At 43.9% G+C, this 17,455-nt stretch overlaps 1 protein-coding gene across 2 annotated transcripts in view; it reads left to right on the top strand.

Moving 5' to 3' along the window:
- The window catches only part of Fchsd2 (FCH and double SH3 domains 2), a 215,965-nt gene extending 199,367 nt beyond the window's left edge, over nucleotides 1-16,598 (top strand). For both annotated transcript variants that reach the window (XM_050122646.1, XM_050122645.1), the window contains 7 exons: nucleotides 4,603-4,737; nucleotides 9,925-10,008; nucleotides 10,126-10,300; nucleotides 10,896-11,116; nucleotides 11,939-12,068; nucleotides 12,296-12,378; nucleotides 14,668-16,598. In XM_050122646.1, coding sequence (XP_049978603.1) covers nucleotides 4,603-4,737; nucleotides 9,925-10,008; nucleotides 10,126-10,300; nucleotides 10,896-11,116; nucleotides 11,939-12,068; nucleotides 12,296-12,378; nucleotides 14,668-14,751 — 912 coding nt within the window. In that variant the 3' untranslated portion in view covers nucleotides 14,752-16,598. The remainder of the gene's footprint in view (nucleotides 1-4,602; nucleotides 4,738-9,924; nucleotides 10,009-10,125; nucleotides 10,301-10,895; nucleotides 11,117-11,938; nucleotides 12,069-12,295; nucleotides 12,379-14,667) is intronic.
- The last annotated feature ends 857 nt before the right edge of the window (nucleotides 16,599-17,455 follow it).

Raw genomic sequence — 17,455 nt, 5'->3', positions numbered from 1 at the left:
AATTTGGTTTGCATTTTGTTGTTATTGTAGAACGTTTGTCTGTCCTATCCAAATTACTGACACTGCTGGTATGAGTTGTTTATGGTATTCGTGACTATTCTTTATCTAGAGCATCTGTAGTTGTGTTGGTTTCCACACTTATTCCTGTACGGTTTTGTCTCCTGTTCTAGTAGAAGTTCATCAACTAGATGGCGCTCCACAGTGAGCAAGCTTTGGGTTTCATTTGTTGGGGTTTTCTCCCTGTTTTATTAATTTCTGCTTAGATTTTAATCCTTTCTCTATTTAATTTGGATTTAATTTGTTCTTTTATGACTTTTTCAGGTACGAGCTGGGGTTATTGATACTTAGATATCTCCCCCTTTCTTGTGGAGGCATTTGGTAAACATTCCTGCTACGTACTACTTTAGGTTCTTTGCATGGTTCTGCTAATGTGTTAGCATTCAGTTCAAGATACTTTCTGACTGGCTTTTCAGTGTCTTCACTGAGTGGTAACTTACTTAGAACTATGTTGTTGAGTTTCCATATTTTGGGAAGACTCTCCAGATTCATTTCTGCCTTTGATTTCTACTTTAGTGACACTGTCCATCACTAACATTCTTTGAGTTCTTTGAGATTTACTGAGACGACTTTTGTGACCCAGGATGTGATATATAAGAATGTGCATTCTGCTGCTGTTGGGTACTGTGTTCTACAAATGCAAACCTCATCTAGTTGGTGGCATTGCCCATGCCCTCCATATTCTTACTGATGTTCTCTGAGCCCCACCCAATGTGCTGTGCCTTAGGGAAACAGGAGTCATTCCCAAACCTGTGTGAGCTCTAGAGATAATTTTCTCTAATCCTTCTAGGTGGTTCTATTCTAACTTCAGCTACTTTATTCATACACATACACTAAGCACTACTCAGCTGAAGACTTGAGGCCTCTGCAAATTTCCTCTGCAAAGGATCTCTTTCTGCTCTCCTTGCTACTTCCGAACTCTAGCTGCTTTGCCTTCGTGAACTCCCCGTTCTACTCCTCAGTTCAGAGGACCACCGTCCTCAGCCTGGAAACTTTTTCTGACAGTAAGTTGAGCAAATTGTTTTCATTCCCCAGACACCACTGTCTTGTTGCTTGGTGGTCTGTGTCTTGAAAGCTTTGATTTTTTTTACCATATTTTTTGTTATTACATTTATCTACTGAGAGTGGCGCATGCCTTGTTCATTGAGTAGAGGTCAAAGGACAACTTGCAGGAGTCATCGATTCACTCCTACCACCGTGAGGGTCCCAGGGATTGAGTTCAGGCTTGGCGGCAAGCACCTTCACTGATGGAGCCATCTCACAGTCCCATAACCAATTTCTAAAGTTGTTTCTGGCATGAAACTCAAATCTGGTCCCTAGTATCTATCTTACTTTAAAGCAGACAGTTGTATATTATCTTCTTGGGCAGCATTGGTCACTTCTCCGTCCAAGTAGAGTTGAGAGGTTCTGCTAGTCAATTTTCTGCTAGTACCTGCTCCCCCTGTGTTGGGCGTCAGCAAATCCATCAAAAGATAATGACTTACTAAGTGCCTCTCATTTGCCAAGTGTTAAGGGTTTAATCCTTATGATAGCCCTGTGAAAAAATAGTTGTCTTCACTAGAGACCTGAGGTCTCTGAAGTTTAGAAATCAAACGACATCCCTGGAGTCGCACGGCAAGTGCGTGGTATAGTCAGTATGCACATCCAGCCTGTCAGACTGAGGCCCTCTGCTTCCTGTCTGTAAAAACACCACAAAGCTGAAGGTGCCAAGTGCTAGAAGACAGCACTGTAGGAACTCCCACTGGGTTCTTCTCACTGCCCCTGCAGGAAGAGTAAGCATTTGACAGCAGTTTAGGGAGAAAAAAGTAAGTGTGGCCAAGAAGAATTGTTTTGATTGAAGGAAGAAAGAAGTGTTGAGAATATTCCTTAAGATAAGATACAAAGGAAGACTGGGATTTACAAATACTGGATCAAGAAAGCAAGAGAACAATGAAGAGGATGGAAGAGGGGAAAGGAAGAAATTAGTCTTAGATGTTGTGCTTTAGAAAACTGCTGAAGTCAAGCAAAGTGCCTCAGTGGCTCCTGTTGTCTCTAAAGCCTTCTAGTCTTTCCTGTGAACTAAAAGCAGAGGAGGCAAGAGGAATGTTTGTAAATGTTCTAGACTGATTCCCAGTACCAAAGCACAGTACATGTTAACATTCTACACATATTTTGGAAACTTGTTCTAACCCTATTTTTATAAATGTCTGAGTATTTTGTGTAATATAGTAAAATGTCTATAACTTTTCCTAGAGTGTGAAAGCAAGTTCTTCTGAATATATAAAATATGTTTAAGGAGCTAGAGAGATGGTGCAGGATGTTTGTCCTGCTCCTGCAGAGGACCTAGTTCCCAGCACCCTAACAGGTAGCTAGCAACCACCTGTAACTCAGGCTTTGGGGGACCTGTCCTCTGTCTGCTACTCACATACACATACAAAATTAAAAATAAAGTAAATCTTAAAAAAAAAAAAAAAAGCCATGCAGTGGTAGTACACGCTTTTAATCCCAGGACTTGGGAGACAGAATGGCTCTCATTGAGTTCAAGACCAGCCTGGTCTACAAAGAAAGTTCCAGGACAGCCAAGACTGTTACACAGAGAAACCCTATCTCAAAGGCACGGGGGGGGGGGGGGGGGCTTTTACTTGTAATCTGAGTACTCAAAAAGAAGAAGCAAAAACTTCCAAGTTTGAGCCAGCCTAAGATACATAAATTTCAGGCCACTCTGGGATACGTAGTGAGACTCTGTCTCCAATAAACAACCAAATGGAAACTGTGAAACTCTGTGCTAGGAAACAGTAACTCCCGTGAGCTACTTCAGTCCAAGCAGTGCTGTGTGACTTTGTATCTGTGACTCTGACTACTCTGCATGCTGCTCAGAAATGGAGTTGGTGCTTATCCTTTTCTGGATGACATTTCACTTAGCTTAATTTCCTAAGTATTCCTTCCATTGTAAGACTGAGTAATATTCCGTCATATGTGTGTACTGTGTTTCATTTACCTGTCCTCCTGTCGGTGGAACCTTGGCTGCTATAATATTGCTCCTGTGAACATCAGTTTGCAAACATCTGTTCGAGTCTGTGCTTTCGGTCCTTTTAGGTGTTACCCAGGGAAATGTTTTCCACAGCAGCTTTGCTATTTACAGTCCCACAACCAATGTACAAGTTTTCAGCTTTGTTACATCCTCAGCAACACGTGCTCTTTTGTCTTTTCTTGATGATAAAGACCCAAATGAACGGGAAGTAGTATTGTATTGTGGTGGCTTTTAGTTGGTTGTTTTTATTGTTTTATGTTTGTCTAGGGGGTTGTGTTTTGTTTGTTTGATTGATTGTTACAGGAGTTCATGGAACTCAAACTGGCCTACACTCATGATATAGCCAAGGATAATCTTCCTGCCATTGCCTTCCGAGTCCTGAGATTATAGGTATGTGCTACCAGGTGACCCTGTAGCCTAGACTGGCCTCACACTCAGAGCATTCCTCCTGACTCAGCTTCCCGAGTGCTGATATTACAGACATGATCCATTGTGCCTGGCTTGCTTGTAGGAGTGGATAGGTTTCTTGGTTTGTTTTGAGACAGGGTCTCTTACAGCCCATGCTAGCCTCAAACTTGCTATGTGACCTTGAATTTCTGCTCCTCTTCCTTCTGAGTGTTGAAATTGCAAGCATGTGTCACCACCACACCTGGTTTATGGAGCGCAGAGGAGGGTACCCAGTTCTAAATACATATTAAACAAGTACTCTTATCAACTGAGCTGTGTCTCATTGTGATTCTGATCGTGTCTTTATCATATTTAATTTTGCTATTGGTCATGACATGAACCCTGTATTAGGTGCTATGTTTTCTAAAAACAGTGTGAATTTGCAGTACTACCTGCCATAGTTATAAGACTGTTTCTCCACATCATGCCTACATGGTAACATAAGAGGACTTTGTTTTAGCTGGCATTGAACAGCAGAAAATGAAGAGATACTGATAAATTACTTCTTAAACACTTGAAAAAGTTTGTGACAGGGTCTCATTTAGTTCAGGACCTACTATCTTGCTAAAGCCAGCCTTCAATTCTAGCCTCCACTTCCAAAATGCTTTAATTATACCTGCTTTTACTTTATTATCGTTTATACACGCATGTGTGTGTGTGTGTGTGTGTGTGCGTGCACACAAATGTACCATGATGTGCCTATGGAGACAGAGGACGATCCTTGGGAGCTGGTTCTTTCCTTCCACTCTGGGATCTGCTGTTGGAACTCAGGTCGTCAAGATTTGCGTGGCAAGTACTTTTTACAAAACCAGCAGCTTCCCAGCCTGACATTTTACTGTGTGTGTGTGTGTGTGTGTGTGTGTGTGTGTGTGTGTGTGTAAAACTCCAAGTGACCTGAAACTGTAGATTATAAATATTCTTTAGTCTTTATAATATGTAAAATGCAGTTGAGGACAGTCATTTCTATGTGTGGTTGAATTGATGAATTAATATTTTGAAATAATCAGATAACAAGTGGGTTTTTTTTCCTGTTTTCTACTGTTTTCCTGAAATAAACAAAGTAGCCAATGGCTTCTAATTTTTCCTAGCTTAATGCAGATGCTGAAAGAGAAGAAGGGGAAGAATTTGAAGACAACATGGATGTTTTTGATGACAGCAGCTCCAGCCCTTCTGGCACTTTAAGGAATTACCCACTTACCTGCAAAGTTGTTTATTCCTATAAGGTTTGTATCACCCCCCACCCCCGGATATTGGTGATAGTAAATTAGACAACTCTGAGAATTCATTAAACTCTGCTCACACTGCTGGCATAAAGCTGCCATCTGTTAGTGAAATGTTAAGACTCTGACATTGACTTTTCTGCTTAAAACCCTGTCTCTAGCCAGGCGGGGCAGCACAGGGCTTTAATCCCAGTACTCAGAGTCAGAAGAAGCAGGCAAATCTCTTGAGTTCAAGGACTGCAGGGCTACACAGAGAAACCCTGTCTCAAAAAAAATCTGCCATCTCTGCTTTTCTGAGTACCCAAGCATACACTCAGTCTCTGCGAGACCCATTGTTTTGGGGGTTTTGTTTGTCTTAGGGATTTCTTGGCTTGTTTGTTTTCCTGTATCATAGGAACAGTATCTACTTTGAAGACTAAGTAACACATAGCAAAGCACTGATCATGGTACCCCACATCTCATAAACGCTTAGTGGCTAGAGTTCATGCCCTAGCTTGGCATAAACCTTTTGTCAGGATGCCCCTTCCCTCCCAGATTGAGAGCAAAAGAACAAAGAGTCTTACAAAGTAGTTGTAGAAAAAAATCCAGCACGGTAGCCAGTGGCTGCAGTTCAGACTCCAGGAGTGCTCAACTCCTTCCCCTTGAACATCCTGTACTCTTCACTCCTCTGCCAGCTGTCTGCTTCTCTCCCTGGGAACCCAGCTCCAAAAGCACCCTCCGCAGGACAGTGGTGGTGCTCACCTTGAATCCCAGCACTCAGGAGGCAGAGGCAGGCGGATCTCTCAGAGTTTGAGACCAGCCCGGTCTACAGAGTGAGTTCCAGGATTGGTTCCATAGCTACTGAAAAACCCTGTCTCAAAAAAAAAAAAAAAACCAAAAACAAAAAGGAAAGGAAGGAAGAAAAATAAAGGAAGGAAGAAGAGAGAGGGAGAGAGAGAAACAAGCAAGCACCTTTCTTGCAGGAGAGAGGGCTTAGCCGTTAGAAGCTCTTGTTGCCCTTACAGAGGACACAAATTTGGTTCCCAGCATCCACATAGAGCAGTTCACAACTATTGTAAGTCCAACTCCAGGCCTCTGGCCTCCAAGGGCAACTACACTTACACTCATACACATAATTAAAATAAAATAAATCTTTTTAAAAATGTCTTTCCTATAAGAAAAAAAAAGTACCTGCTTGGGTCATCCTCGCAGCCTACTCAGACCCATTACCTCATTCATTTACTCTGAACAGTCATGCACTGCTTAACAGTAGGAATACATTCTGAAGAATGCAACATTAAAGCGATTTCAGTTACCGGCAAACATAGAGTTCCATAGCCTGATGGGAGAGCTTCCTGCTCACAGAGCTGTGTGCTCTGTGTCTTATGGCTCATCAGGCCATAATGAACAAAGCACATGAGAAGTACAGGGCTGCTGCCAGCCAGCATGCTGCTTTACCGTAACTTCTGTGTGAGAGAGTCTCATGGAACCCAGGTTAGCCTCAGACTCATGTAGCTGAGGATCATCTTAAACCTCCCAAGTGTTGGGATTTCAGGTGTGCATTTCCAGGCTCAGGTCTATGGTAAAGTTTTTTTTTTTTTTTAAGTAGAAGGAATATATCCTAATACAGTACTCAGAATGTGAGAATACCAGCACTCAGGAGGTTCAAGCAGGATGACAAAAAGATCAAAACTAGCCTGAACAGAGAGTTCCAGGCCAATCTAAGTCAAAAGATAAATAAAAAATAAAAGTAAAGCAAGAAATAGTAGATTCATTGACATTGCTGTACCATATTATCAGGTGTTGCGTAAATTCCGTATGTCTGGCAGCACGGGTTTGTTCATATAAATAATCACTGCCACAGACAGTGAGTAGTATGTTGCACTGTGTTGTATCATGATGGCTACAACATCAGTAGGTGACAAAGTTTTCATCTCCATTATAATTTTCTTTTTGAGATAGGATCTCACTCTGTAGCCTATGTAGAAGATACCTTCAGACTTCGGGCGGCCCTCCTGCTTCACCTACCAAGTTCTGGGGTTACAGTCAAGAAATGCTACCTACCATGCCTGACTTTTACTGTAATCTTACAGGACCACTACATATGTTGTGTAGTCCATTGTTGACCATAACCTAGTGAAACACGTAATTGGCATTTGTGACTAAACTTTATCATACCTGTTTTCCTATTTCTTTGGCGCCTCACTGAAGAACTACAGAAACAGAACCTTTGTGTTCCTTATCTGTGTGTTCAGCACCTGTGACAATCCTGGGCACAGAATGTAATTGTGGAATGAGTGAATGAATGATACAGGAAGACATGAGCAAATAAGTCCTCTGGCCCCACTGTGGTAAGACAGTAGAGGAGGATATGCCACAGGTGACAGATGATAGAGAAAACTCTGACTGTTGTGCACCGATACCCCACCTCCACCCATGTGCTCAATACCAGTAATTCCTGGACTTTTTTGAGTTTGTCATCCATTCATTAAATTTAAACACATAATTCTTTTTCCTAAAAAGGTTAGGGCTTTTGCCAGTGTAACTTGCCATTATTGATAAACATCTGATTTAAAGTCTCTTCTGAGATACTTGGAAAGGTCTTCCAAGGTATAGAGCTAAAGCTCCATTTCCTGATGTTACTTCTTGTTATGTTTCCTTGCAAGTTCCAGAAATAGGATTTGAGATATTTAAATGGTGAGTTCTAAGTCCCAATTGATTTCAGACAGCTCACATTCTTTCCCATCTCTTCTGCTGACATACCCGGTCATTTCCCCGGTAAACCAGAGTAGGAATCAGAAGTTTAGCCTAGTAGTAGCGTACTTCATTAATGTGTAAGACTCTGGGTTCAAATCCCAACCCTTGGCCCTGTGCTTGATCCCCAGAATCCATGTAATAGAAAAAGATAACTGATTTCCAAAATGTAGACATACATTTGGCAAAACTCACATGAATTTTTTTAAGAAGTATGGCATGTGATGGTGCACATCTTTAACCCCAGAACTCTGGAGGCAGAGGCAAGCAGATCTTTGTGAGTTCCAGGCCAACCAGAGCTTACATAGTAAGACTATATCTCAAAAACAGACAAACAAACCTTACTATAAATGTCAAATACAAATAAAGAATACCAGAATCTCTGTATTCTTCAGCTTTTCTGCAATAAATAAGCATGACTTTTAAAACCAGGAAAGCAAAATCCAGGAAATGTAAAGATAGCTGGGAATGGATTTCTGACTTACTGAGTATTCAGACTTAAAGGACACAGGATTAAGATTGTTTACTGAGTAGCTATTTACTAATTGCTTGCTATCTGTAGTTGGAATGAGAGAAGAAATAGCCCACTTTAGTCATTTAGTAGGAAACCACAGGAATGACCAGCTAGCTGGAGTGCTGTGCGTGGAAGTTGCGAAGGTCTCACAGAAGTAAAAGAGAAGAAGCAAGTAGCGCACAGTGGCTGTTCTGGAAGAACGCTCACTGCACCACAAATCTCAAGTAGTAGAAAGAATTGCTTTTACTTGCTTGTTCCTAATCCCTTCAGCAACCCTACAAGGAAAAGATCACCAGAGGCCCCATTCATTTAACAATGAGTGAACACCTCCATGTACCAGCAGTGTTTTTTCTCTATGACCAAAAGCCTCTGCCCTTAGTGGACCTTATATTCTAGTTGGGGGTAGGGTGAGGTGAGAAGAAGCCAAAAGACCAAAGACATTTTTTTAAGAAAAATTAAAATTTTATATTTTTTTATGTCTATATTTTGCCTGCATGTGTCTCTTTACCACATTTGTGCCTGGTGCCCACGGAGGCCAGAAGATGGCACTGGGTCCCCTGGAACTGAATTTACAAACAGTTGTGAGCTGCCATGTGAGTGCTGCGAATTAAACCCAGGTTCTCTGCGAGACCAGCCAGTGCTCTGACAACCAAGCAGTCTCTCCAGCCCTCAACACCTTAGGGTCATTTGCCTAGAATTTGACTGAAGCTGGACTACTCAGCTCTAAGGGAGTTTTGCACACCTTTAATCCCAGCAGAAGCAGGCAGATCTCTTGAGTTCAAGGCCAGTCTGGTCTACAAAGTGAGTTCCAGGACAGCCGGAGCTAAACAGAGAAACCCTGTCTTGGAGGGGGAAAGAAAATCTTGAGTCCTTTTTCTATGTCAGGAAGCAATGGCATCATCCATAGTCTGGGTGTTGATGAGGTGGAAAGGTGTCTCAGGAGGCAAATTACTTTCAACAGTAGTTTTGGTGCAGTGCACCCCGCAGTAAGTGGACGCAAGAGGATCGGAAATTCAAGGTCTTCAAGGTCATCCTCAGCTACTTGGCAAGGTTGAGTGAGGTCAGCCTGGGTTAGTGAGATCCTAAATCCCCCTTCTATTTGTTTGTATAATTTGGAGATATTTTATACTTGAGATTTGAAGGACAATAAAGCCTTGTGTGATAGTGGACTTGGGGAAAGCTTTGAAGGCTTTTTACAGGAGAACTAGAAGACACATGTCACAAGTGACAGACAAGACTCTTCAGGAGGCCTTGGTGGAGGCTCTTTCCTTTCTTGGTGGAGTTTCCTCTGGGTTCTGTGTCTCAAAAGCAGATGTGGTGGTGGGTGCCAGCTGAGACAGTAAAGCTACTAGAGCTATGGAGAAACATCCATCTGGGGAAAACCCACCTCAGTCATTGGCTTGCTCATAACTTTCCTCTTTGATTGCAGAGGAGCCCTCGGCACTGCGCAAGCCACACTGCAATCCATGTACATGGTGTCTGCGTTTTCACTCCATGCACTTCCATCCGAGTGCCTTCTCTGTTACTTGTGCCTCCCAGGTCATCTTGGTTCTGTGCTTATTCTTGCCATTGACCCCCATTCTTCAGAGCATGGCACAGCTGACTTGCCGTTTGGAATAAATGGAGGCTTTCTGCTGAATAACTCATGCAGATAAGCACAGCAGATAAGCGGGCTGGAAGCAGCGCCCATGCCCTCTGCTCCCAGCTCTGCACTCTGCTCACTGAACCTGAATACCTCTCGAGGAGCCAGTTTCTGTTGCCTTTTTTTTTTTTGTTCAGTTTTCAAAAGTAAAACTTCACCTCATTATGACAGTTTTACAGCACTGAAGTTCTGTTTCTCAAAATCATCTCAGTGTTTTGATCCCTGGCTTTTGTTATGACCAGCTCACATCTGCTCCTTATCTAACCTTTTTGATTTTGTTCATGGCCATCCTACATTGCAGGCTTCTCAACCAGATGAGTTGACCATTGAGGAACATGAGGTGTTAGAAGTGATTGAAGATGGAGATATGGAAGACTGGGTAAAGGTATATTCCTTTGCTCATATCACCCCTTCTTGTGATGTCTTAGGCATCTATTGTGGTTCCTGGTGTGCTCTGTCCAGATTGTGTGTACAAGCTTGTTTTTCCCTGTCTTTTACCCAGGCTCGAAATAAAGTTGGACAAGTGGGTTATGTTCCAGAAAAGTACCTACAGTTTCCCACCTCAAACAGCCTGCTGAGCATGCTGCAGTCTCTGGCCGCTCTGGACAGTCGGTCACACACGTCCAGCAATTCCACAGAAGCAGAACTCGGTTCAGGCCTCAATGGAGATGCTAGTGGTAAAGACTAAAATGGACACTCGGTCGGGTCACGGCCCTGACCTAACTAGTACCTGAAAGTCACTAAAACCTTTAGTATTTAAAAACACTTTATGGCCGGGTGGTGGTGGCACACGCCTTTAATCCCAGCACTCGGGAGGCAGAGACAGGAGGATCTTTGTGAGTTCGAGGCCAGCCTGGTCTACAAGAGCTAGTTCCAGGACAGGGTCCAAAAACTACAGAGAAACCCTATCTCGAAAATTTAAAAAAAAAAAAAAAAAAAAGCACTTTATGTTGTATGTCTTCCTATATTTGATAGCACTAGTCCTGTTCAGGAGAAGCATAAAGTTACTTTCAGTGAGTAAAAACTTAAAACTTAATTTTGTCTTGTATAATGCTCACTAGTTGTCCTGGAGCAAAAGGGTGGTTGAAAAATCAGTCCTGCTGGCTAAAATGGTGTGGGTACACTGTTACCCTAGGAGTTGGGAGTTTGAAGTAGAAGGATTGTTGCAAGCTTGATACCAGCCTGGGCTACAGAAAAGACCTTGTCTTAAAGTTAAGGACAAAAGCAATGCGTTTGTCTGTTCTCATCGGTTTGTCTTTCTCTTGCTTCCAGTCTGTTTTGTGAAAGCACTTTATGATTATGAGGGCCAGACGGACGACGAGTTGTCCTTTCCTGAGGGAGCAATTATTCGTATCTTGAACAAAGAAAACCAAGATGACGATGGCTTCTGGGAAGGGGAATTCAGTGGGCGAATTGGCGTATTCCCATCGGTGCTAGTGGAAGAGCTCTCAGCTTCAGAGAACGGTGACACTCCATGGACAAGAGAGAGTCAGGTACATGAGAGGGAAAAGGTAGAGAAGCTTCTCCTTCCTTCTATCCCTCAATAGCCAGGTTCTGCACAGCTGAATTTGGAAAACTAGAGACTTGTTAGGACGTTGTAGAAAATGACCATCTTACATTCTATTCTCTTTCCCAACTTGTTTTCTCTGAATTCATTAAAATACTGAATTTCATATGACATTTAAGAGATTTTGCTGGAGAGAAAGAAGCCAGGGAGGGGATGTATTGTCTTTCGCTAGCTTCTGCAGTATGGCTTTTAGCTGGCCCTGCTACCTCACTAGAACCCTGCCTTTCCCAGGTTCTGCCAGAGCTGGGGGGGGGGGGTCAGTTTCCCTCACCACAACTAAGTGTTGTTTTACGGGAAATTGTCGGTTTGATTTGTCCTCTCTAGAGATCTGTTCCAGCAGGCCTGGCAGATGGAAGGGTAAAGTGTGCGATTATGACTGCTTAGTCGGTATGGAGAAGACCTGGGAAGTCAGAAACTCAACCAGTGATTTTATCTTCACACGTTTGTCCCCCATTTTGTTCTTCACAGCTTTAGCTGAATTGCCCAGTAGAAGAATGTTCCCATTGACTTAGTAACTGTTAAAGATCCATTAGAATCAATAGAATAATGAAATTTGAGAAGGAAGTGTTAAGTGCAGTATGAAATTGACGCTTCAGAGTTTATTTCAGGCCCATTTGCTTCTGTGAGACTGACAAGTGTTAGCAGTTATAACTTAGCTGCAGAGGAAGGGGAGGCATGCTGAGCAGCAAAGCAGCCAAGCACTCCTTCCCGAGGACAGCGTCTCATAACTCTGCCTCCTTTGCTGCAGATCTCTCCATCCCCAAAGCCGCACACGTCCCTGCCTCCACTGCCTCTGTATGACCAGCCTCCCAGCAGCCCATATCCCAGTCCAGATAAGAGGAGCTCCCAGTTCTTCCCCCGGTCTCCTTCAGCCAGTGGTAAGTGTCCTGCACACGCCTCAGCACTCACATCTGTCACACTAGTGTAAGTGTCCTGGGCACGCCTCAGCACGCACATCTGTCACACTAGTGTAAGTGTCCTGGGCACACCTCAGCACGCACATCTGTCACACTAGTGTAAGTGTCCTGGGCACACCTCAGCACGCACATCTGTCACACTAGCATCTTTACTGTGCAGTTGTCAACTCTTGGGTTCTCTCCCTCAGAAAACAGCCTTCATGCTGAATCACCAGGGTTCTCACAAGCCTCAAGGCAGACTCCTGACACCTCATATGGCAAGCTGCGGCCTGTAAGTCTCCTGTTTTAAAGAATTATAGATTGCATAGTTCTTTCGAATTGAAAGTGAGAAATCATTTGTCCCCCGTGGTCCCTCTTGTTGCTGATCTGCCATGCAGTAGTTGGGCAAGTGAAGGAACTGTTGGGAAGAAAGGCTCTAAAGTGAGCTGCAGGTGGTGACTTTACTCCCGGCACCAGAAGGCAAAGGCAGGCAGGTCTCTGAGTTCTAGGCTAATCTGGTCTATAGAGCAAATTCCAGGCCAATTGAGGGAGGTGTTTGAGATTTCGCTTACCAGTTAAGAGCACTTACTGCTACTGCAGAGGGTCTGAGTTTGGTTCCCAGCAGCAACATACAATAGTGGCTCACAACTGTCTGCAACTCTAGTCCCAGAGAGTCCAGTGCCCTTTCCTGGCCTTCTCAGTCACCAGGGCAGGGATTCACATGGTACACATAAAGAAAAAAATCATTTTTCTTGAAGGGAGGAAGGCTATAAAATAACTGATCTAGTGTACATTGGAACTTTCCAACTGAGCCAGGGGAGATCAAAGAGGGTAGCTGTGCCGTGCTCAAATACAAACATAATACAGTCGTAAAGTGAAGCAGTTCCTTAGCATACATTATTAAGAGCCCATTTTTCAGCTGGGCTGTAGTGGCACACACCTTTAGTCCAAGTAGAGGGGCAGACAGAAGAGACCTGGGTTCAATACCCAGCACCCCTGTGACAGACTCCAGTTCTGGGGGTCCAGTGCCCTGTTCTAGCCTTCAGGGATACTGATCTGAATGCGATGCCTCGATCCCCCGATCCATTGGCTTTACTCATTCAGCAGATGTGTCTGAGAACCGTGCTGGAGTCATGGCCGCTAGTCTAGGTCTCTGTTATGAGAAGACACTGAGGTGATGAGCAGAGCCTGTTTTGGTTTCTTACACATGTTTAAATTCTTGCTACTAGCTGGGCATGGTGGCACATGCCTGTGATTCCCAGAACTTGGAAAGCTGAGGTAGGAAGATCATGATTTCAAATCCAGCCTGGGTTGTCTCAGAAAGACCAGGAGGCTGGAGCAGAGTGCCAGCAGGGCTGACAGGAGAGGGAGGAGTGAAGAAGACTTGCTGTCCATCTCTGTAGCTTCCCTTCATGCTTCTGTTGACGTCATTAGACTCACTCTTCCCAAGTGACCATAAAAACCATTTCCATGCCAACAACCCCCATAGTCATGTCTTTCTCCTGAGCTTTGGCTTCTGGGATCACAGCTTAGATGCCCCAGCCCCACAAACTCAGCAAAATGGAATTAAATCTCTTCCCTTCTGGACATGTTCCTTCTCTGAGGTCTTGCCTGTGTAGGTGAGGGGGACCCACACCCTCCTCCAAGTCTTGGAGTCATTCCTGCTGCCTTATTGGTCCCAGCCTCCTACCCCTCACCACAGACACTTACCAGAGTGAACCAGCGGGGTCTCTGAACTGTTCAGTTGACACCGTCACTCATCCAGATGACCAGGACATCTAAGTCATCCTCAGAGTACTCGTGCCCACTGCAGTCTCCTGTAGCTGTTGAATAATGTTTTCCCACCCAGACCCGACACTCCTTACAACCAACCAAAACCTCTACCTCCAAGCCCAAGTTCTTGTTTCTGTTCTTCCTTCAACTTCTTTTTTCAGTGCTCAGAATTGAACCCAGGGCCTTCAGCCTGCTAAACAAGCGCTCTACCAGTAGGCTACGTTTCCAGCCCTGTGTTCTTTGTTTGATTTGAGACAAAAACCTCATGGTATAGCTCAGGCTGGCCTCTGGCTTTGTGTAGTTCTGCCTCTACTTCCTGCATGCTGAGCTGTACCACCATGGCTGGCTATACCTGTAACTTAGTAAAGCCCTCTGCTACCTGCCTCTGCCTATCTCTCCAGCCTCCCTCCCTGTGGCTCTCCTCAGAGACATAGTGAGCAGTTCCATTCCCTGCATTGTGTCTTCTTTTTTTTTTTTTTTTTTTTTGTTGTGTGTGTGTCTGTGTGTGTGTCTGTGTGTGTGTCTGTGTGTCTGTTTATCTGTCTGTCTTCTTTTTGCCACCCCTAGGCCTTTGCTTTGGAGAAGGGTTTTAGGACTACAGCAACACATACGTCTTGGGACCTCAAGCTATCTGATGTGACAAATCATGCAGAATGGGGTCTGCTTTTCGGGGTAGGGAACCCAGGGAGAGCTGGGAGCATTTCCCAGTCAGGTGTCAGTGTCTATAAAGAGGAGCATTGGAGCTTTCCATGTGTTGGGTTCTGAGTCAGGAAGCTGAACGACAACCCTGCAATTGTCTCCTGCTCAGGTTCGGGCGGCACCCCCACCACCCACACAGAACCACCGACGGCCAGCTGAGAAAATGGAGGATGTGGAGATCACACTGGTGTGACAGTGGGTTTACCTTCTGTTGTTGCTACAATCAAGGCCAGGCTTGGAGTTTGGCCAGTCGTTTTTAGGCACCTTTGCATGATGATGACTCTTGAACAGAGCAAAACCACGGAGGATTCTATGTGACTGGTTGGCCTGATTGTGCCTTTTTTTGTTGTCATTTTCTATGTCATCTCTCCTACCATAGCACAAACCATAGCGGGTCCTAGTTGCAGAGGGGAGCAGCTCTCATGCCTTATGGTGGCCCATTTTTATATGAGACTCCAGGCCAGACCCAGAATCACTGTACAGTATATTACTGTAGTCACAGGCTGTGGCAAAGATCTCATCTGTCTTCAAGTGGACTCTGCTCTTCTGATTAAAATTAATCAGATTATGTTGACTATATAAGGAAACAAGAAGGATCCAGGAGAGGCTGGCTCCTCCCTGAGGTTCATTCCCATACTGAAAATGCAACCCTACTGGGAAGAAAGTGAACTGCCTGCGCTTAGCGCCAGTCGCATTAATGCACATCTCTTCACAACTAACAGACTAAAACAGCAGTGTCCTTTGTGTTAATATTTATGCCATTCTTTTAGTATTCGTGGGCTGAGCTGGAGGGCTGGAGCCACATCCTGCCCGTCTCATAGACGGGAGTAGAAGGGAGGCTATGGCGGGAGCAGAAGTGGAGCTTCCAGATCTGAAATGAGCCACGTTAATGTTCTTTTTGTCTTTGGGTATTTTCCCTCTTGGTTTTTACAGTGTATACACTTCTGACCAGTATCGTTTGAACCCAAGTGTCTGGCTGCATTGAGGACACAGGTCTACATTGCACAGCTTCTCTATGGGGAAGGCCCTTATATTATTTTATTCCCAAGCCAGAGTACTGGCCCAGACAATGGGTTGTGATTGGTGTAGATCAGCTGTCACCTACAGAAAGTGCAGCTTCAGGTCCCACTGCCCTGGTATTTGTCTGGGGTGAAGAACCTGTGGGCCCTGGAAGAAACCTGTTTCCTGCGTAAAGGATAAAGGACTGCACACCTGCACAGGTGAAACCAAGGAGACCAGACCTGCAGGTCATGGGAGAGCCACCTGGTGTTCCCTATGGCCACAGCAGCAGGGCCCTGAAGGGCTGCCCCCAATGTGGACTGTTAGGTCTTCTTGACCTAGGAAACAAAGTGATGTTTGCCAATTCCCTTTTACCTTGGTTAGGAAATGAAATTCACAGATTTAAAGGTTGTATGATGCTCTGAAATTTCCATCCCTCCTGAGAATCTCTAAAAACTTGAAATGCGCACATGTCCCCGTGGGATCTTGACTGATATCAGAGCTGAAGGGATTTCCAGTCGTTTGATCACTTTAGCAACGATGCTCTAATGACTCTTCTCCATAAATCTGGATTTTTGTTTTTTGGATTTCTTTATCTGTTGATCTATTTGAGGTCTTTTTATGTTTATCAAACTTATTCTTAAGTTTAAAAAATTAAAAGGGTGTTTTAAGATTTTCAAATTTGCTGATCTTTAAAGTGCTTATAATAGAGCAATTCCTGCCACCCAGTCTTGTTTTCTCTTTAGCTAACCAAGTTGTCCTTGAATTTGAGTTTCCCATAGCCTCAGAGTTATTTGAACTCTTTTGTTATATTTTATTTTTTTTGGAAGAGCTGCTAATTTTATTTTAAGGACAACGTTGAAAAATATGCCTTCTTTTTAAAAAAATAACGCTTCTCTCCAGGCTGAGTAGCGGCATCACCATGCATAGGTCAGGGCTCAGAGGAAGCCTCCGTGCGGGTGTGCTTTCTTTACAGTGGCTGTAAAAAGTTTGTATTTATTATATATAAAATGTTGAATAATAAAACATGGAATTAAGTTTTCCAAGTGTTCTGATTAAAAAACAAGAGTTGATTAAACAGAGTGGAGAGGGGGAATGCTTCTTACAAAGACGCCCTGGGCCCTGTGTGGGGAGCCGGGAGTGAGTCCACCGGGCAACAAGATCCTAATGCTGTTCTTTTCCAGCAAAGAGAGATAGGGTGACTCTTAAGACATGTGATGATCTAGTTACCGGATGAGTCCCTCTGGCTTCCAAACAACCACAAGCCAAGGACTAGAACCCAGCCCAGGTGTGGAGGAAATCACAAGTTGTTATGTGTGATATGTATGTGAGTGCAAGTGTGTGTGCGACAGCACATATTTGCGGATCAGGACAGTTTTGGGATGGTTTTCTCTCCGCCCTGCAGAAGCAGTCCCTTGCTCTTGTGCTGTGTACTGCATCACCTCCTACAGAAGTGCTCTTTCCCTCTCACAGCTGTCTCACCAGCCACATTTTGTCATGGCTGCATCCTAGTCACTTGTTTGACTGTAATAATTTAATCATTCCTTTAGTGAAGGGCATTTAAGTTGTATCAAGCCGCTTGATTCTAGGAAATTAAAGTTAACATCACTGTATACTTCTTTATAAAATTTTTCTATTCTAAATATTGGGCAAATTCCTAAATGTAGAATTTGACAAAAAGCGTATGTATTTAGTTTTGTTAGATTTTGGCCAAATTGGCCTCCAAAATAATTGCATCCATTTGCATTCCCACCACCGGTATATGGAGCAACAGGGACTTGGAATTCAAGTGTGTTCCTTTGGACACAGTGACCAGGAAAACACACTGGACTCCTTCATGTCTTTTCCTGAGATTGCTGTTCAGGGAACGTGTTTTAATGTTATTCTGAAGCATAATA

The sequence above is a fragment of the Alexandromys fortis genome, unplaced genomic scaffold (genome assembly GCF_014885135.2).
Source record: "Alexandromys fortis isolate MF-2015 unplaced genomic scaffold, M_Fortis_MF-2015_v1.1 scaffold_209, whole genome shotgun sequence".
In the NCBI taxonomy this organism is placed as follows: domain Eukaryota; kingdom Metazoa; phylum Chordata; class Mammalia; order Rodentia; family Cricetidae; genus Alexandromys; species Alexandromys fortis.
This window is presented reverse-complemented; position numbering and strand designations above follow the sequence as displayed.